This window comes from Fulmarus glacialis, unplaced genomic scaffold, assembly GCF_000690835.1.
Source record: "Fulmarus glacialis isolate BGI_N327 unplaced genomic scaffold, ASM69083v1 scaffold25681, whole genome shotgun sequence".
In the NCBI taxonomy this organism is placed as follows: domain Eukaryota; kingdom Metazoa; phylum Chordata; class Aves; order Procellariiformes; family Procellariidae; genus Fulmarus; species Fulmarus glacialis.
The window spans coordinates 4,059-25,893 of NW_009193770.1; the positions used below are offsets into that span (position 1 = coordinate 4,059).

General features: G+C 37.3%; 2 protein-coding genes across 2 annotated transcripts in view; one reads left to right on the plus strand and one right to left on the minus strand.

Annotated features, from left to right (window-relative positions):
- Positions 1-1,717: 1,717 nt before the first annotated feature.
- Positions 1,718-11,292, plus strand: ZFYVE21 (zinc finger, FYVE domain containing 21; the record flags this gene model as incomplete). The annotated part of the gene is made up of 7 exons (XM_009587578.1): positions 1,718-1,768; positions 3,732-3,900; positions 5,681-5,756; positions 6,477-6,568; positions 7,392-7,445; positions 8,968-9,110; positions 10,538-11,292. Coding segments are annotated over 7 exons (621 nt in total), but the record flags the coding sequence as incomplete, so codon positions are not given.
- Positions 11,293-12,149: 857 nt separating this feature from the next.
- PPP1R13B (protein phosphatase 1, regulatory subunit 13B) overlaps positions 12,150-21,835 on the minus strand; it is a 38,778-nt gene continuing 29,092 nt past the window's right edge. Inside the window, exons 8-16 of the mRNA XM_009587577.1 lie at positions 20,773-20,942; positions 19,438-19,939; positions 18,098-18,876; positions 16,363-16,500; positions 16,148-16,281; positions 15,252-15,418; positions 14,198-14,397; positions 12,386-13,298; positions 12,150-12,283 (exon numbers count right to left, since the gene is read on the minus strand). Of these exons, the coding sequence (XP_009585872.1) occupies positions 13,257-13,298; positions 14,198-14,397; positions 15,252-15,418; positions 16,148-16,281; positions 16,363-16,500; positions 18,098-18,876; positions 19,438-19,939; positions 20,773-20,942 (2,132 nt within the window). The 3' untranslated portion in view covers positions 12,150-12,283; positions 12,386-13,256. The remainder of the gene's footprint in view (positions 12,284-12,385; positions 13,299-14,197; positions 14,398-15,251; positions 15,419-16,147; positions 16,282-16,362; positions 16,501-18,097; positions 18,877-19,437; positions 19,940-20,772; positions 20,943-21,835) is intronic.

The following is a 21,835-nucleotide window of genomic DNA, read 5'->3' on the forward strand; positions in this document are numbered from 1 at the left end:
GTTGGTGGCTTGTGCTTTCTAATTTCTGACAAAAAACCCCTCAAACATGTTTCCATTAAGAAAATTAGTTAGACTCTGGGTAAATTCAAAGTATACAAAAATTCTTACCAGGTATCGCTCCCAGACAAGCTATTAAGCGACACATGTCAAAAATTAAAACACTAAATCAAGATCAGTGTAGAGTAAAATGTGGTATTAGCTGTACAGTACTACTTGTTAGAGATGAAACCTGGGGAATACTGAAGTTGCTTTATGCTGAAGGTTATTCATCAGTGAATATTAGAATAAGCTTTTTTACAGCCATTGTGAGAAGAGGTGGTTGAATGCCTTAATTCAGTCCGCTATTTGAAACACTACAGGAGCACTTCTAGTTCTCTTTTATGGGGGATTTAGAAACCGATAGCTTATTGTCACAAATATTGCAAGTAGCTATTTATGTTCCATTACAGTGACTGCAGTTACTCTCTAATTTGTTTAGGTGTGGGGACACTTCATATAAACTGTTGCGAATTATTAACAATCTTGTACTTCAAAAGAACATGAAAAGTTTCTAGAGAATTTTTAATTTAGCTGCTGTAATATTTTCTTGGCTATAGTTATTGAACTTGTGGCAGTGGTTGGGTGTCTGCTGAAGCAAAAGTCCCTGAAACAGACCACAAAAGCTGTTATAACCTGAAGGAATTTATAGAATGTAAAGGGTTAAGTATTGAAATGTGTTTATTAAAGGCAAATGGTAAGTGCTGTGTGCTTAGCAAATAGCACCTGCTCAGCTTAGGGCATGCTTTTAAGATGACACTGTGGTATAGTCTGAGGATAGTCAGGTTTGAAGAGCATAGGTTTCTAGAGTTATAAAACTTACTACAGGATCTAACCACGTTCTCCTGATTCAGATGTCAGGCATAATTTTGCATTAACATTTGCAAATAAATCTAACAAAAATTGCTTTATAAGCAATTGGAGTGTGGTTTTCGATATGGTGGATAAAAATACGTGAAAATTGGTGAAAATCTAGTGATCTAAGTGCTGAGTATCAGCCCTTTGGTAGGTGGCTTTCTGTATAGAAAACTTCAGTTGTCATAACAATCACTGATCACTTCTGCTAGTTTAGAGAATCAAAATGCCACCCCTTAAACTCTACTTAGTTGTGACAGAGAAACTTCTTCATTTTTTTTTCTGGCTTTTCTTTTGGGGGGAGTGTGGGTGTAAGCTTGTTTTAGGAAAGAGATATTTCAGGAAGTGACATTTTGTAGCTGGAATAAAAATTAAGTCTTAGTGGCTTGGAAGAAAACTGAATATCTCCTAGCATGTTTCAAAAATGTGTAAGTATTGAGAGCATTAAGATACGTAAACAATGTTTTAGACAGTCAACAGAGCATCACAGTGTAATACAGTGAGGATGACAACTTATATAAAAACAGTCAACTCTGGAATATATGACTGTCTGGATAGCCAAACGTAATTAAGCATGATAAGTACCTCTGAAATGTACTTAATTGGCTGCTGGCAAGATGCAGTATTCCTTAGGGTGAATGAGTTTGGCAGCTTTTTTTGTTTTACAAATGGGGATGACATTATTTTGCTACATCAATATTAAAATAAATGAAAACCATCCATGGTGAAAAGATAAAGGATGGAAATTTGTTGGAGATGTTTCTTTTTAGTAGGATTAAAGGTTTAGAAATCCTGCAGATTAATCTTAATTTGTACTCTTTTCTAGTGCCCAAGATGTATGCAGTGTGATACAAAATTTGACTTCATAACTAGAAAGGTAAGAGAAATCAAGGAAATGTAAAGCATTAACTGTTGCAAAATACTAATATGGACTTCTTTTGATTTAAAATGTAGAAGATTTCAGTAGAATAGCATGCAAAGTCTGATGTAACTTAAAGTAATTTTTCTTTCTGTTCTGTCTTTTCTGAGTAGAGGTCCTTTTTGTTTTAATTCTGTTTTTCTGAAATTCTTCTTGTTGCTCAATGAGTAATACACAGTTAGGGTTTTTCCAAATTATTGGGTACCCACAGGATTTACATTCAAAGGAAGAGTTAGAGGAACTCATGCTGGAGTGGGCTTCTAACATCTAACTGACATAGAAACGAGATCAACTAATTCAGTTCTGTTTTGGGAGATAAAATTAGTTGTGGAAATGTAAGCAAAAATGTTTTCAGGAGAATGAATTATAATCTTACATTAAAGAACCGTATTGTTAAAATGCAGAGAACCAAAACTCAGATTCTCCTATTCTAAAAGTAAAACAGGATTTATCTCAGGTTTGGAAAAGGGAATTTCTGATTAAAGTACGAAGTATAAACAGCCTTGATTGCTATAAGCCATAAGTATTCTCACTGTATGAAGAGAAAACACTAGTGTTAAATTATGTTCATTATATAAAAGTAAGCGGGTCACTGTAGAATGCATGCTGTGTACGGAATACTACTATTGGAAAACATTCTGCTGATACTGGGGTTTCTACATGGAGAAGGAAAGCAGCCTCCCAAAAAAAGGCCAACAATGATTTTTATCAGGGAATATCATTCCTTTGTATAGCTACATTGACACTCCTTAGCATGCGCCTGTGAAAGTAAAGAAAGATGTGGAGGCGTGACTTGTAGTCACTGACATAGTCAATGTTTTTTAATTTATTGTTTGGAGGGAGAGGGAAGGAGAAATTGTATAGTAACATAGTTACAGATATAGTAACATGTTATACCAGATAGGTGTAAATTTTCAGGAGGCCTGAAGAGCGTTAGGATGTCAGTTAGTGATTCTAGTACTCCTAAATCATGGAGTGTACTTTCTCCTAGTTCTTGTTTTACCCTTTAGTTGGATGGGTTAAGAGCATGGTTGTTGGTTGGTTAGAGCATTTTGATTGAGAACCACTAAGGTTAGGCTGCTGTGTTTTACTTGTGTTAGCTTTGGGAATTAAATGGAAGTAGCCCTGGGAAGTAGGTACTCCAGAGAATTTTGCATAGTATTTAGAAAGAAAGCCTAACACTAACCAAAATTGCAGTGTATCAGTTCCTTCTATCAAACTGTTCAAACTTGCTTTGAGCCACAGATCAGTTCCTGCTTGCCTGGGAATGCTTGTTCTGACACGAGAACTTGCATCAGGAAGACCTGCTGGGACTGTCACACCCCAATAGTGATTTGGAGCACAAGCCACTTGTTGCAGATTTAGTAGCTGTGAAACACATTGCAATACTAGTTCTGATTTTGCAACTTCATTGGGTTTTTACTATGCTGCCTGATATTTCTGATAGAGAAATAGCTTTAGGTTTTAAGTTTCCACGGGAAAAATCTTGAGAATAATTTTTAAGGGAGAATAGGATCTCCAGTTGAAGTTTCCCAAGATCTTTGTTTGGAAGTGGGCAGGGACCTAGAAACCACTCTTCTCTTGTGTTTTTATTGACAGTAAGGTGAAGGGATTTACTGGACACTGGAGAAGCCCTTTCAGGGTCTTGTCTGGTCTGCTTTAGAAGCATGTTTACAGAGTCCCAACAAAGGCTTATAGTGCTGTTGTTCATACTATACTGAGTCCTTTGTGTTCAATCTTCAGAGATTTCTTTCTACCATTCTAGCAGTTAAATTTCCTTTACCTATCCCTCAACTTGTCTGTTTCACCCCTGAGAAATTGTTCTGTTTCTTGGGGAGGAGGATATTTAATGTAGTAACTTTATCAAATTGTTCCCTAATAGTTTCCTGTGCCAATAAACAATATGTTCTCTCATGCTTAGCACCACTGCCGAAGATGTGGAAAGTGCTTCTGTGACAAGTGCTGCAGTAAAAAAGTGCCTCTGCCTCGCATGTGCTTTGTGGACCCTGTGCGCCAGTGTGCTGAATGTGCCCTCATCTCTCAGAAAGAAACAGAGTTTTATGACAAACAGCTTAAAGTGCTCATGAATGGTACGGACTGAATGCGTATAAATGCTGGTTTGATCTCATTTATATTTATTCAAATGCGGTGTTGAACAAATGTGATAAATAGCAAGAATAATGCCTCTTGTCAAACAAGCTGCAGTTTTGTCTCCTTAAATACTTTTTTGTTGCCATGCTTCTTGTTTGCCAGTTAATAATTCTGTGTTATCCGTTCATTTAGAGAGAAGTTTACACTTTTCAGTCAATGTTTACAAAGAGTGATTTAATTAAAGACAAAGGAATTTTTAACGCCTCTGAGAACAGATGTGTGTGCAGTTGGCATTTTTCTTAAAATAATGCACCTTTTAGCCAGATTCCTGCTACGTTAAATAAGGATGAAAAATATTTAACAATAGAGAATATTTTAATATTTCCTAACAAGATACAGTGCTTGTTTCAAGCTTCGTCTGTGAGCTTTGATCTTGTCTATGGCCTACAGCTATGGTTGATGGCAGATCATCACGAGTGGTGAATTTTGCGTGGCATTAAAACTACATGCAATATAGTAATTCATGTTCCAATTACATTAAGAAAGCTGAGTCTTCAATTTTTAAAATATTCTGTGATTGTTTGGTGCCTTTTGATGGGCTATCAACTCTCAGCACGATGCCAATATGTATAATCGGTAAGCTAAACCACACATCTGATTAGTGTGAATGTTGCTAGGGAGATTCTAGGTTCAGAAAGGAGTATGCTCATCCCTGTAGCACACAAATCATTTTTCACTCTGCTCTGTAGATGAAGGTGTAGATGAGGTTTTAAATAATGTATTTTAAATTGAAGATTTTTTTTAAAAGCTTGTCCTGCTTGCATTCATGTTATGCAATTCAAGTCTGAAGTTGTTCCTGACTTACTGTAGGGCCACAGATCTCAGTCAGAGAGATGGTGGTTGTGATGTCCTTTGCAGTTTTGCTGCTGTTGCCTCTCTGTCTCGCTTCAGCAGCAGTCTAGGGGTCCATGCTGAGGGGGCAGTGAGTCTGTGTAAAATTGTGAAATAGACAGCGAGGTGAAGCTTCCCGAGGCTGCACGGTACAGATTATGGAGATGGATTGCAGACCATTTGGCAGGGCTGTATGTTATTATTTTTTTCATTTCCCAGACCAACAGTATTGGGATTAGGTAATACAGGGAGCGTGAGGCATGGAGGAAATAAAGTGGTTAGGCGTGTAGTCTGCTTTACTTCAAGTTATGAATCACTTCACTAATGTAGCTAAGATGACTTTCCCGATGTCAAAGGAGCTGTTTTGAGCAGGAAGAAACATAACATAAAGGCTGAAGTTCCTTGACCTCAAAGTAAGACTGAGCTAGCCTTCAGTAATGAAAAAGAGGTATCTTTACTATTTATTAAGCATAGAGCTGAAGGTCACATCCTGCAGCTAGATTCTTCTGACAGATTTTTTTGGAAATACTGGAACAATAGTGTGTATTGTGGTGACAAGATAGGGTCTTTAATTGCCTATTTTTGCCATCTCCAAATCTGTTCTCATCTTTAAAAGATTCATCTTGGATATCATCTGTATTTCTACAACATGTGGGAGAAATTACATAGCAATTATGAAAGGTCCTGTGATTCAGAACATGATAATTAAAGATCAGCTTTTTATACTTGAGTGTTCTGCTGATGTTAGTCAGTTTAACATTTCAATTAGTCTCTTAATTCACCCAATTCAGTGTATTAGGTGCAGTAAGTAAAAATTAGTTATCTTTTTGGATACTTGAATGTTCCTTCCTAAACTCTGCATTAGAATACTAAAACATTTCTTTCCAGGTGCTACGTTTTTTGTAACTCTGGGAACATCTGATAAATCCGAGCTGATGGTTTGTCGACTTTCCAACAATCAGAGGTGAGAAAGATTGATAGAAATTGCATTTGTAAACTATATTATTGTTGCACTTACAGCTGTATTATTATCTAATAACCTAAACAAAATGTAAGAGTAACATGCTGTGAGGATATTGGAGAGAGTAATCGGTGTGAGAGGATAGGTACAACTTTATTGGAGTAAGTTGGTCCAAATTTACTAGCAGTGTGGCTCAGAATGCCTTAGAATGGTGGAGCTCCACTCACTGATGCCTCTCAGTGCCACTGGAATACAGTGGTTTTGCCAGCTAATAGGAGGATCATAGGAAGGCGGGGCAGGGAAGAATCTCTAGCCACTGGAAAAAGCTTGTTTCAGAATGATTCTAACACTGCACCATATTGTTTAACACTACAGCCAAAGCATTACTTTGGTCATCCCTATAATTTGGTTAGCTGGAACACTTTAGACTCTGTGCTCTCTTCTTCCCCCAGAACTTTGGAAGAATGCTTTTAATATTTTGGAAGGGTCTCCTGGCAAACTGAACTATAGGTTTTGTGTTGGGTTGTTTTTTTTTTTTTTCTTTAAGTGAAGAACTTCAATGAAAAGTATTTTTTCTGCTTGATTTCTCTCCCTCACCACTGCAAAGAACATATAAACAGCCAGTCAGTGAGAGATTCTGCTTATTTTTTTCCTTTGATTTGGACTTGATATTGTAGAAAAAACAGGGTTTTTTTTAAAAAAAGTTTTTCTTCTGTTATGTAGATACTTGGTTTTGGATGGAGACAGCCACTATGAAATTGAAATTATACAGATTTCAACTGTTCAGATACTTACAGAGGGATTTACTCCTGGAGGTAAATTTTTTCATTGAATACAAATTAACTATTAAGAAAAAAATATGTGAAGTTGTTATTATTGTTCAAGCTAGAGAGTGCATTTCTAGGTTATTGGTAACTTAGGTATAGCTATGTTAATTACAGCTGCTCTCAGAACAGAGTGCAGTGTGTGGAACCCTGTCCATGTGGCTACTGGGATTTGGCGGAAAACCTAAGAATTGGGAAATTACCTTAGAGCTCTAATATGGGAGAGCTTCTCTATAAACCTGAGTAAAGGTGGTCATCATCTGTTCTGATCCTTTCTCTTGGCTAAATATAAACATCTGTTGATTCAAAAGCTGATATGAGGGAACTGTTAGTCTTTGGTAGCTTCCATTTCGGAATCCAGTTGGGATTTCTCTGCTACTGGTACAAATAATTGAGAGGAGAGTGAGAGAGAAACTGTGGGGAAAAAAATCAATAATTAAACTATGAGGGGTGGCCAAATGGAACTGGTAACATCTGAATCAGAGGGCAGCTACTTAACTGCCTCATCTCTTACCAGATTTTAAAGTATTTCAGGATGAACTTGAATATGATTTCACTGAAATGAGAACATACAAGGTCAGGAATTTTAATAATTGTTCTTTAGCAACACCTCTGTCACTGCTGGAATTTTCTAATCAGACAGCCTATCTGTGCAACATTCAGTCAGTACAGCATGTTAACTTTAATAACCTTATCTTGGTATTCAAATCAACTAGATGTGTTGCTGAGTTACTTAATGCTCCTATAATTCCTTGTTCACTACTCTTCTGACTGCTTCATCTTTTTGCCTGCCTGCCTTCCTTCTTGATGGTAGAAAAAGATATTCACACTTACACCAGCCTTCTGGAGAGCCAGCATATTACTGAAGGTATCACCAGTACATTTGCGCATGACGCACCTAAGCATGTTGTCATGACCCCCCTCCCATCTTTCTTCCTCCACAGTGCTGTTTTTTTGCTTGATCTATAGCTGTTCCACTTAAGACAAGTTATGTTCAATTCTGACATGTATCTATTCCTTCCCATCTGTCTGTTTAGTAAACTGAGAATGAATATTTCGTAACTTTTTGGAGAACTAAAACATTCGAGGCCGCCTTTAGACCACGTGTGCTATTGTCCATGCTAGAAGATATTATTTCTCATCTCCCCTTCTCTCTTCTAGCATGGACAATAGCACACAAGAAGTATATTATTCATTTCTGGTATACACAGTTCAGCACACCTCTGCTGAAGTAGGTGATGTGTAATACAGTATTACTTCTTGTGTACTGTCCAGTAAGGTTTTGCACTGAATAAACAAACTGCTAATTAACGGCTTGCTTTTACATGTCTTTAAAATAAATATGACATCTTGATGTGTGAAGTGTGTTCTACCTTAGTCAGTAATATCCTGGAATGCCAGAGATGGGCAATGTGAATAAATAAAACTGGTCAAGGCTGTAGGTGTTTGATTTCCACTGGTTTATCTCTAAGTAGGGCCTTAATCTGTTAGTCTGACCAGGTAGATGCAGTGGAGCGAGTGATGAAGAAGTTGGATTTCAGTTTGTCCTAGAAGAGGAGATAACAGCTACTTTTATAAACACCATCTGGGGGCTTTTGATCAGGTTGCTTAGACAGATTGTCTGTCTCTGGCTTTTGGATATTACAGTGATGGCCTGCAGGAGCCCTCTCATGCAGACAGTTTGCAAAAAGTGTCCTTCTCCGTATGGTGGAGCTGTTCCTGGGGCTTAGTTTATGTTCTACTGCTTCAGGAAATAAGCAATGCCAGTAAAGTCTATGTAAAGCATCAGTGTGCTATTCTAAACAAAGCTTTTGTTTCCTTTCTGTATTTTTGCTTTGGTTTATCTTAATGTCTTTTGTAGTAGATTTCCCTCAGGAAGTCAGTGACGTTGCCAGTCGTCAGGTAGTCTTGCACAGACATCTTTCCCACCCTCCACCCTTTGCCAGGTTTGGAGGGACTTTTGACTGCTATGCCAGACTTGGGATCAGCAAGGATCCCCTCTTTGATACCAGTCTAACTGGACACAACTAACTCAGTTTACAAACTGCAGGCTACAGTATGAAACTATGGAATCTACTTAAGAGAAGTCATGGTAATATTAAAACACAAGGGTATTCTGAGCGTGTGTAGCTCATGGCTTTACCTGATGGCTTCTACAAGCTCTGCCTCAGCGATTGCCAGAGAGAATTAAACAACACCGAGTCTGCACGTTCCATTGCCTGGCATTGATACCCGTGGTCTGATGCGGCAGTTGTCAGCGCACCTGCAGTTGCTAGTGCTTTGAATTAAGCGATGAGATAGTTTTCTTCAAACATGCTTATTAGCTAGAAGTCGTCGTGTTACTTAGTTGGTAAAACCTGTTGCTGTTCAAGATTTTATTTCTCTTTCAGGAGGTAATACTCGTGCCATAGGTATGATTCTGCAGTATAAGGTGCCAGGATCAGAGGAGCTAACGCAGATGAAATTTACAGCCAGTGAAGACTTCAGCTGTAACAAGAAGCTGTCAGCGAGCTGGCTGGCAGCTATGCATAAGGTAAGAAAAGGAGGCAAAACTTGCAGAAAGCTGAAGAAAATCTTAATAGGGGTGCTTAGTAGCACTTAAGGGAGTATGCAGCCTTAGGAGTCTTTTTTTTCTTTCTATTATTATTTTTATATTTAAGGATTTTAGGACCTTGTTGCTTAAGAAAACAGAAGCTATGGATGGTTGTTATGAACGTGACTTCAGCTTTATGCTCAGATACCTGAAGAAGAGATGCACTACAAAGGGTTTCCCAAGATCTTATGTATGTCGTTAGGTGAAAAGAAGTAGGAATTAGACTTTCAAGTTCCTTAGGTTTTTGTTACTCACTGAAGAATGTGCATTATGAAATACTCTTTTGAACCTAAACTCAGCTAATTGTTTTTACTACTTTATGAAGGTTTAAGGAAGCTGTTGATTTTTTAGAACAGGAACAGGGGTGGGGCCAGGACCCCGTGGAAGACTGTTCCATCTCTTGTTGTTGGGCACTGTATGGCTAATGAAACGGAGGGTTATTATTTCATAAGTCAAAGTTATGGGAGACAAAAACCAAAACCACCCCAACTAGTTCTGGAACTTTGTTCACCTGATTGATAGTTAGAACTGTAATTTGTAAGCTGTTTGCAAATGCAAGTGCGTGGCTGTTTGTTTGCTTCTTTATCGCCATTGTTAAGCTCCCCAGCCACCCCTAACTCCAGCATTTAACTTGTGTTCAGCACAGCACACTCGAACTTTGTATTGCCATATGAGTACAACTTAGCACTTCTTATACCTGTTCTAATTCATCTTTCACAAGCGATGCAACTCCAACAAATATGGTGAGAACAGTATTTTATGGATAAGCTTAACACCCTCCCCCCACTGATTTGTCTCCTTTGAGAGGAGTTTTGAGTAGCTCAGTTGTGAGTAACCGACGAGTGGAGTGAGACTTTCTGAGATCCTAGTTAACAGCACGTAAAAGGACTTGTTGCTAGAGAATGCACATCTGTTCCCATCACAGGGGGTTGGTTGATGCTGTAGTTTGAGACAAATGGAATACCTTGCCAAAACTGTGCAAGGGGGAAGCGGAAGAGGTAGGAGGAACATAGGACAGAATAGCATTGTTTACTGCATATGTTTATAGACAGATTACCAAAATCTCAGAAATACTACTTCTAACTTTTTCAAAGGCAGTTTTGATCAGAAATGGTCATTTCTGACCAAGAAGAAACAAGTGTAAGTTGATCTAAAGTCTTCAGTGACCTCAGGTTCTGCACTTAAAAGTAACCTTGAATAGTTTAAAAAAATTACTGAATGCTATTAAATGCCTTAGACTAAGAAAAACAGCAGAGGAAGAACTTAAAGCCTTGGGTTTAAAGGAAATTTTTGGAGGAGTAGGAAGGAGATTAGGTGGCTAAAAGTGAAACCTCAGTTAACACAATGACATTTTGTCTTCATGTTAGGCAACAAAACTTCTTTATGAGTCCCGGGACCAGTAAGAACAGCAACTTGTTGGCCACTTGAGGGAAGACACCAGCCTCCACGGACCTGCCTCTCCCTTTTTGTTAATGTGACAGCTGGTAACGTTTGCTGTTCTTGACCCTTTCCCATTCCAGTGTGGTTCATTATGTAAGAACTGGCAAATGCAATGTGAGTATTTTTTTGAACCATGAGTATTCACTATAGTGTGCAATATGTATACAATTAATGCTTTAAACAGCCTCACCTTTTAAGACTTTGTATATTTTGTTAAGCCTTTATTGGCACTTAATATGAAAGTGACCTGCACTACAGCTAATGTACAGCACAACTTTTATAGTAACAATTATATATACTGTTTGCTACAAAAAGCAAACAAATGTGTATGTCTCTTCTGCAGAGAATAGTTTTTGGGTATAGATCTCAGGTTTTTCCCTCTATCCAAATGTTTAAAATCAATGTACAATAAAATCTGCCTTAGATATGATTTTATAGAAGTCACTTGATTTTTTAAAAACATTCTTTTAAACATCTAAATATTTCACCAAATACCACCAAATTGGACTTACATGAACATGATTTTGAAACTTTCCTTCTGCAATAAATAAGTTTCCAGATAATTTTTAGTTTTGTATTTTCTTTTTGGTAACTAGCTTTTGTTAATATAACTGTAATGCTATCTGAAATTGTATACAATTTAATGTACAAATATGAATAAATTAATTCACTTATTTAAAAAAAAAAAGATGTGATAATTTCACAATATGTAAAACTTCTTTAATGATGGATACTGTGGTCTCTACTCTCTAAACTCTGAAACTTTTGACTCTTTATAAACAGCACCCTAATTTTAGTCCTAAGTGTTAATAATTGGTTCAACTACTGGGATGAATCCTCCAGCTACACGTGCTGAGCCAAGTGTCTTTCTGCCCTCCGTCTTCCTACACTGGTAAAAATTGAGTAAACAAGCGCACAAGGCTCAGTTGTCAGCTTGCGTGTAAAGGACCCTTGAGAGTTTCTCTAGACAAGTATTAATATGTCACAGTTGGAATAGTGGAGTTTATAGTATAAGGAGGTTCCAAAATTGTTTGGCAAGTCATTTTCTGTGCAGCTGGTACAACAATGAGGAAACTTGAGTTAACAGATAGAACAAGGCAAGCTAGGATTATTCTTTTTTTGTAGACTATGACCAAAGGCACATCTACTGTTGCTACCTATATAAAAATACTGGAGAATGCAGCCATGCCTTAGCAGTACTTTATTGTGCACATTTACATGTTCTCTGAATTAGTGTATCATAGGCTCTTGAAATCATCACATTCATGTAGCAAATTCTTCAACAATAATACCCTTTCACTTTTCACCACAATATATACAGTTAATGCTAACCTGTGGTAAAAGCAAGTTACAGCACTGCAGAAATGGATATATAAATTATACACAGAACTTGTACATGAAGAATTAATCAAATTGCATACTGTTAAATGGAAGAAAATTACAAGAAATATGGCTAAAACTTACAATGGGAAATTCAAAATATACTTTTGGTATATAAAATCATGTACAATTAAAATTCCAGTGAAGTGCTTTTTTTTTTTTTTTTTTCTTGAAACGACAATGTAGTGGAATAGGTTATTGCATAACTTGCCTTGGCAACAGATGTAGGCTGCCAAGAACCACAGAAACTGTCCTCAAATAAGCTATTGCCTTTCTTCAGTCCTTCTCTAAACCTCGTTTCTTTCTTCTCCTTGACTTAGCATCTACACAACCCTCTCTCTACTTCTATCCAGTCCTTCATATTTTCTTCTAGACTGACTCAAATTACACAGTACAACCCTTACCGGACTCTTACCCTTTTCAACTATTGCACTTTCATCCATGCAGACGTACAAATCCCTTAAGCTGCTGCAAGTTCAGTACTAATTGTTTTGTCCGGGATGGACAAGCTCAGGTGGCTAGCAGGGGAACCTTTACATTAGTAGAGGTAACACTGGTGCTGTAGGCTGAATAATGAGAAAATAAAACACCAAGTGAAATACTGTGTGGGGGTTTTGAGAAGTGTACAAATACTGCTGTTATGTTAGTTCTCTAGCTTGATTCTAAATGCAAATAATACTAGATGCTAGACTACGTAAAGCTTTTGTTGGGGTTGTCTAGACTAGGATTTAAGTGTATAGCATGTTACTACTTAAAATCCTAGCCTTCGTAAAGCTTAATTATGCACGTAATAGGTGAAAATCTTGTGTCCTAGAACCCAAAGAGTTGATCAGTAATGAGAACTCAACATTCACTGGTATCGAACAAAATATCCAAAATCCTGATGTGGGACAGTTACTGTGGGGTTGGAGCAAACTGGACAGAATATCTGCACTCCGCAAATGACACCTCTGAACATTTAACACAAGAAAGCTCCTACCGTGGAACTTTAACTTAAAACACTGCTTTAGATGATAGTTGGCGCAACACTGTAGGTAGTGGAGGTATCGCTCTCCTCATCAGTGGTGGGTCACATAAAAACGATCCTCATTTATAAACTGCAGATCTTGAAAATCTTGGATGCTGTCCATTTAACAAGAGAAAGCACCATTAAAACTAAATATCATAGTTTTATTTCTCTGTGTGAAATGATAAAAAATGATGGCTCCAGTGTATGTTTTAAGTTTCCAGTTACCAGCACAGTATTGCACTGTTGTACAAGTGAATTCAAGCAAGGGTTCGCTGTCTAGGTTTTATTCGTGGATATAACTGTGAAAACAGAATAAAAATATTAGGCTTTGCATAGTTGATACCAAGTTAAATATAAATCAATTCAATATAACCAAGGGGTATTTGTTAACAAGAACTGGGTGATGAAGTGTTTTGGAGGGTGAGGTTTTTGTAAGCTACAGCATGTTTTTAGATGACTTGTGAAAAATTAAAGCAGAAGCAGCAGGAGGCCAAGGGCTGACTTACTCCAGCCAACAGCAGCAAAATTGCTGCTCTGAAAATGACTTGGTTCACTTAGCTCAAGATTCCAGACTAGACCACAGGATGCTTTTATCTAAGTACAAGAACTCCCTGTCAAGCCCTAGGGAGAGCTTATTTCCTGCTCTGTAAGGTGGTGGTATGCATTTTGTCCTCTCTCTCTACTTAGTAGCCTTACAGTCCTGGTCTGTCACGACAGCAGTGTTCCATTTGACTGAGAGCAGCATAAACGACTTGCCTAAAGTTGTCATCTTCAAGGCTCTTTCCTGTTTTAAATTTGTACATATCTATATATTGCTTATCTTGTGCCAGGTATTAAACACCTTCCTAAAGGAACTTCCTGGGCCAAAGCTTAGAGCTGCCTAATAGAGCCACCACACGTTACATAGGGGCCCTATATTTTAGCCAAGGGGGAAAAAAAAATCTTTTTAAAGCATAAAATATATTAAATATACTAACTTGCTAAATAAAAAACAGCACTAACATCCTAACCATAGCCTCTCCTTTTTGTTTACAATGACACTGAGGCCAGAGAGAATAAGGATAATCTGCTTTTCACCACGTCATAGCAGTGTATCCAGATGGTGCACGAAGAGATTCTAACCAAAGATCCATCTTGTGTTCTTACTGCAGGAGGAAATAAAAAATAGAAGGGAGAAGGTAACTTAAAAAGAACTTACCCCAAGAAGATTTTTAGGCACATAGCCTTCTTTATCATTGAGGCGGGCCCACCACCACTCTGTTTCAGCGTCATCCTTGCGTCTTAGAATAGTAATGGCATCGCCCTCATGGAATGACAACTCGTCATTATTCTGGGCTTCATAATCCCACAGAGCGTACACCACTCCTTTATTCATCACTCCCAACTTCTCTTGCACTCCTGTTAATAACAAATTAGAGAAAACACTAAGTAGTAAAATACCCTATTTTTCCCTCTGAGATTTGTAGTATGGACACTGTGGCCCAAATATTAGTCTCTTATTAATAATAAAATTTCATTAACAATTATGAACACTTCCATAATGAAATCTAACTGCATGATAAAACCAAAATTTACAGAATAAACCAATTTAGAGCATGAGGTTTTTCTCTTTTATTATATATGCAATAGAAACTACATCTTTTATTCAAATGAGGATAAAAATAGTTTTACAAATGTTTGAGCAAAGCAGCTTTATAGAACTGTTGTATATTTCTCACAGGCCTGCTTTCTACAACAGACCTTATACAGTAACACTTGAAGCTTTTGAAAATCTGCACTGTGTCAGGTATATAGAGCCTTAATAACGCATATATCCTCTGATGTAAATTAAAAATTTGTCTGCTCCATCAAGGTACTCTTCTTGCAAAATATACCTTAGTAACTAAATACATTCTGTAAGTTAATTATTCATAAAGTGTTTATGTTGGAGTATCACTGTCAAGATATTTGACAGCTCACTGTTGCTGTCAAAACCTCCCCATGGAAGCATTTCCTTGAAATTAAGCCAAATTAAACTTTAAAAATCTGTAACATTAGAAGGAGCCTGTGAAGTAACTCAAAGAACAGAAGGACTATGAGCAACATAATAACCAAAAGACTATTTTGGTTTTAGCATTTTGAAAGAACAGGTAGGTGATAGGCAGTACTGTCAAGACTGGGGTCTAAGCGGATGTTTCATGCAGATCAGAGAGACAAAAAGGGATGAATTTTAGAAAAGCTAAAAAAGTTTGTAAAGTAGCATCACAGCTTACCATACAAGAACTGGGAGCACTGAATATAACCTTCTTCCATCTCCTCACATTTGTCTGCAGCAGTTTCTATATCACTTATCGTTGAAGCAAAAATAGCTGCCCCAGATTCAACCAGTAGTTTACAGAGATGAACACTATTGCAAGAAGCTGCACAATGCAAGGGTGTCCTGAAATAAAGCAAAAATGTAGACATGAAAAAATAAACTTCCAGGATTCCTAACTATTTTACCTTGCAATATGGAGTTTAGTCTGTCTATTTTTAAAGGAAGTTGTTCTTTATTATTATAGTATATGTATGCATTGTCCAAAACCTGTCAAGCAACTGGAGTGGATCCCAGGATCTACCTGACGCCAGTAAAGCCGAACATTATAAAATAGATGTTAGCAAAAATGTTGATTTTTCAAAGCTGTTGGGTATAAGAGTATTTTCCATATGAGGAAATTGGAAAGGTAAAATAAGGTGAGGGCAAAACAGATCAGTAGAGCAAGGTTTCACATCCCCTCCAAACGCTTCAGAAGTGCTACATCTACCTCTAAGGCTAGATTCTTCACGAACACCAAAATTTGTGGTGAGTTGTATGAAAACGAAACTTTAACAGATTAACTTTTGTCATTTGTTATTTACAGTTTAGTTATTTCAGCATGTGAACAAGAAATGCAACTATACCACTAAGTAAAACCAAAATATAGTATACTTTATGATTTAAGTGTGCTTGCACATGAGTAGACAGTGTAACCTTGCATTTGAGTTCCTCACCACCTAGAGATTAGAAAGTGCTCGTCTGCTGGGGGTAAAGGGGAAGGAAATTGTTCCCAAAACAGGTCTTGACTAAATTTTGAATGTGCATCAAAATGGCGTTTCTCCCAGATGCTAAGTTAAAAACCTTGACACTTACCACCCATCACTATCTGCTGCATTTACATTTACACCAAAATCAAGCAGGAATTTCACAATGTGGTGATGACCAGCACACACTGCATTATGCAAAGGTGTAATTCCTTCATCATTTGGTTTGCTGGGATCATCAACCTATTGAAAACATAAAATAGTTCAGCACTTTTTTTCCCCCCCCTAAATATTTAAAGAGGTTGCCATTGTTTAGAAGCTCACCTCATATATGATTCGTTGTACAAGATCGAATTCTCCCTCCAAAGAAGCATCTAGGAGGAGGGCCAACGGATTGAACTTCACTCTCAAACCATGGCCTGTTCTTTCTGAGTTAGGTTTCTTCAAGTTGGTACGTTTTGTCTGAGTAGAGATGAAGGTTGGAAGGCATCATTTCAGGTTGCAAAAGTATTACAAATTATTCAGTTACTTTTTTAACTAGATTAAGAATCACATCCTCCTTAAACGGTAATTAGAACTATGCAAACATTTCTATTATAAAGTCTCTAAATAAAAGGCTTGATACCTTACCACGTCTTAGTTGAAAAATGAAAAAGCATGCCAATATCATCTAGAAGCTTCTAATTAAAGGTAGTGAGTACAAGCAACAAAGTACTTACGTCAATGGTTTTTGAGCATCACAATCTTAATTGTATCTAATATGAGCTGAATGTGTTTTTGGTGGATTGTCTGAGACACTGTCGAACTTTTGCTTAGACTAGAAAGCATAACACAATTAAGCCTGAGTATCAGTCTCTACTCAGAGGAATCTTCACCTTGAATTAGCAAAAGTATCTGCTGTAGGTCAGTACTGAAAAGTTACGAGTTTTGTTATGGGAAAGAAAAATACAGAACATGAAGCTATTTTATGTGACATTCTAGCTGGTGTTTATCAGAAGCAGCATTCTCAAGATCTGAAACACATTTAAATGTGTTTTGAGAATATTCTGAATCATTCACAGGTCCTTGTCACTTGCCAGGAAAAAAAAAAATCTGTTACTAATTACAGCTTTTATAGAATGCTTTTAGTCTGTAGCACTGTGAGATCCGTTTTCATTTATGCTCTTATTTAGTATGGCTGTTTCAGTTTGGAAAATAAACCTCTCACAGTATGAATAATATCTGTTGCTAGCATATTCCACTCTCCCAGAAGTATCCTGGCCCACTTGTGCTCACGGAAAATGCATACAAGGTCCTGTGCAGCCTGTAGTCAAATTGTAAGAGGAATACAAGGTCCCTACATGAATCAAGAAGAGGAGATATTCTTTGAAACCAATGTTGAAGTGAATCATATCAACAACTAAGAATAAAATTCAGTTTTCTCCCTATTTTCATTTCTCCGTATGCTGTAGATTTTGGTAATGACAAGTATTTAAAAGATTTTGGTGCAGCTGGAGGAGGGACTTTGAAAGCAATTCAAATTACGCCACAAGCCTGTTAGAAAAACATTTCTGCTAAAACAAGTCAGCTGTGTTGCTGTTAGTGTTGTCAGCCCTGGTCTCACATCTTTCTGCTGAGAGGGGAAAAGGAGTGCACTTCTCCCAGAACAGTTATTTCAGCTTGCCTGCAAATTAAAAAGCTTCCCACTGCCATAGCTTACCCCTAGTTTCATACAAATAAGTTATCTTTGTAGGCCCGGTGAAATGAAAAAAAAAATTTTAATGGAATCTCAGATCCCAGAATTAGTTCTACAACAAGAGTATATCCCAAAAAAGTTCTACAGCCTAAAGTACATACACAACTTCCTGTTGCCTCTTTGCATATTTTCCTTATTAAAAAGCTATATTAGTAAAGAAACTAATCCATGAGAACTCTTCTTGGAGCCCCCCTGGTATTGTTTTCTTTTCTTTTAATATCATGAAACTTGAAGTGCAGACTTACCATTTAGCGTAAGCTTACCATCTTCCAGTTATGCTTAAACAGACAGCTAATTCTATAGTTCACAAAATCGTCTTCTTGCTTTGTTACTTACTGGAGGAAGTGGAGGAGGAAGAGCAGGAGGCAAAGGAGCTTCATCTTCTACTGGAGAACTGACCTCGGGCGTGGGACTGGATGACTGTTCAGTAGAAGGAACTATAGCAGGATTGTTGTTGTTATCTTCAGTTGTCTCAGATGTTTGATTTGTGGTTTCAGTGCTTATCAGTTCCTCAGTAGCAGGAGAAGGTAATTCATTATCATTGGCATCTGACGAAGGGGGTGGCTCATCAGGAAGAGGAACTGTCGGTTGCACAGAAATAGGTTCTTCAATATTGCCATTGGTACTAGCATTACCATTATCAACATCAGCTAAGATGCCTATGAAGTCCTGTGGATTGCTTGGCTGATAAAAAGGAGCACTTTCTATTCCTCCAGCAAGAGTGTTAAAGCGCTGATACAATAATTTTTGTATATTTGGTCCACTTGGGCCTTCTGGTTCAGTGATAGAACTACGCTTCTTTAATGGCCTAGGAGCATTGGCCAATTTTCTTCTCAGAGCTTCAAGGTCAGCATCACTTTGATATCGTAGGGGTGAATGCACAATAGGCGTGAGCTTAGTAGGACTGAGAGGACGAGGAATGTTTTCCACATTGCTATTTTCACTGGATGGTGGAGCATTTTCCAGCTCTTGATCTTTTTCAGAGACCTCAGTCTGAGGCTGAGATTGTGGCTGTGAGGAAGTTTGGGCAGGCAAAGAACCATGAAGGAATGGCAAGGGTGAGGGAGAAGTTGAACCAGATTGTAATACAGGTTTTCCATAAACTGAAGAAAAGAAAGATGGAAAACAGTGAAGAACTGTTCTCAAATTACATAATAAAATATTTGCAAATAAACTGCATATGTCTCTGTTGCTACTTGTTTGACACTAATACAGAAAGAAAAAAAATTGAATTAATTATGTTGGAACCTATCAAAACAGAAATAAATACTCACCTGTTGGTGATTGTGATGCCTCTTACAATTCCAAGCTACAAGTAACACCTGGAATGTTTTTCCTCTTTCATGAGAAAACAGTAAGAGGAGAAACACTCTCCTCTCTAGACACTTTTTTCAACTTATTTCTGAAAGTATCGGTAGAGTATCCAGACTGTATTGTTCTAATTCCATCTTGTTTTAAATAAAAGGTAATTGAATGTATACTTATTTATCAGCCCAAAAATATATGGGATCATTTTTCTGTCATGCTGCATACATAAAAATATCTTTCCTCTTCTCACAGATTTAGACTAGTTTTTCAAACTGATACAGAAAGTAAACTAAGCCCAATAATTACATCTTAACAGTCTATTTCAAAGGAAAAAAATAAAGCAAAATATATTCTACCTGCTTTTACTGACTTATTTAAGGTATTGTATACAGCTTGTTGATAATTCTTTGGTGGTGTTGCTTGCTGAAGATACATTGAGTAGATGGAACTGGAGTTCACTGTCTGTGGCCCTTTTCTGGGAGACTGAGGTCTTGATCCTTTATCAGCTAGAAAAGGTCTGATTGCCACAGTTAAAGGGAGTTCTGGCCTGCCATCTCCTCCTGGAAACAAGGGGGGACCGGAAGGTTGATATGTAGGGCTGGGAGGTACAGAAATTCTCTGTTGAATCTGTTGTGAAGAACTGGGCTGATGTATATTGCTTGGCGGCGGAAGTGGAACAGGTCTTTGCCGATTTGTTATACTGGTGCCAGGTCTGGGCAGACTGCCATCCTTTCTTCTTTCTAGAGAATTTGTAGAACCTGTTCCTAAGGGAACTGGACTTGGATAGGTCCCATAGTTTTGAGGCAACTGCTTGCTTACACCAGGAATTGTTGGTGGCACCTTCCCCAGGTCAAGACCCTATGTAAGAACAATTGGCCTTATTTAAGTAAATAAAATACTTGTGAGCAAGAATATTCCTCATTCAACAAAACATACTAATAATCTTATGTGACAGCAAAGGAGTCAATATAAACAATTTGTGTTGCTTAATCACTAGATACGATTCTACCTGAATTTACCACAAGACCTCATCATACGTCAGACAGAGGCTACTGTTTAAAGGCATCTTCAGCTATAATACATCAATATGAATCCAAAACTATTTGCATACTTTCAAAGCCTGAATAACTTGTTCTAGTATCTAGTTGATAATGTTTTTGATAACATATAGTGTGACAACAGAGTTTACAAAACTATTTAAAGACAAGGTCCTTATTCTTTAAACATAGTGTCTTAAAGAATTCATAAAGTACTAGAACAACAGTGCAGACAGACACCACCAGTGGACTCACTCAAGGACGGATTTAGTGATTTCTTTTGTGAGAAAAAGAGTGCATTGAAAAAGTGACAATCTACACCAAGGAAAAATAGTATCGAAGATCTGAATTAGAAAAATAGGAAGGTGGGGGAGATGATTAGGAGAAGCAAAGGGAGAGAAAAGGGGAGACCAGGTATGTAAAAGAACAGGAAGGAATACAAACTACTGAAGTTGAAAAAAAAATATATATTGTAATGTGATAAGAACAGAAAGGAACAGAAGGAATACAAAGGTAATTTTCTTTGTGACTTTTAAAATAATCATCAGCAGGGAAACTGAATGTGCATGTAACTGAAGTGAGTTCAGCTATGGAAGCCAAAGGTTCATAATTTCAGCAAAACAGATCTATAAATATATCACAGATGAAACTCACCAGCTTGTCAGTACTTCCTAATACTGAAGTTGGCAAAGGCTGGCTGGATATAGTTCCTTGTTTTAAAGCAGTATCCATGCTTGATTCTTTCCAGTCTGTGTTGGAGATCTGAGGGGGTTTTACCACAGGGGTTGAGCTCTGTTTAAGTATTGGCCAATTTCCATCATTAGCTTGAAAACAGACAAAAATATTATATTTAAGATAATCCACACCACCATTGTAAACAAGCAAAACAACATGTGAAATGGAACAGCTTAGATTACAACAGGATTAATTTGATTCCAGAAATGAGATAAATCACTATTAATGTTTGATTCAGAAATCAATATTGAAAGCCCAATCACTGCATATAATATGCTGTTCATTACCCTTTGACATTCAAATAGTATTGAAAATTTCTATGAAAAAAAAGATGGTTAAAATTTTGGTTTGAGCGTTGCATATTCTATTAGAAGGCAAACAAGTTCAGAACAAAAATCCTTACAGAAACACTTCATCAACATATTTCTTTTGGTACTATGTGGAGACACTGTCAAATTATGCTAAATGTTAAGTTTACGTAAGCTCTGAGTGGACTTGCTCCAAATTTAAACTATGGTTACTAGATTGATTCACTCATAACAGGAAGTAAAAACTCATTTCAACAATGGGGCGGAACAAAAGCATCCATTACTTTGCTGGAAGTAGCAGTTAATTTACCTTTTGTTTTTCCTCAGTATACTTACCTGATTCGAATTGCCCCAGAGATTTAATTTTAAAGAAATTTATAAAGTCAGCTGACAACTTCAACTCACAGTGTCAAGATACAAGTCATGGGCTTTTATCTTCATCACATGCAAAAAATCATGCATAGTTGCACATAAACTGAGGCAACAAATCCTTAATGAAGTCCTAGATGCATTGATATGTTACTTTATTAACTGTATGAGACTATTTAGTTTTTGTTCTCTAAGTAAGCAAGAGAGTTTAAGTAGCCTGATAATTAGATCTCTTTTATAGTAACTAAATAGATCCCTGGTTAGATCCTAAGGCTTTGATTTGCCTCTAAAAGATTAAACTTCAT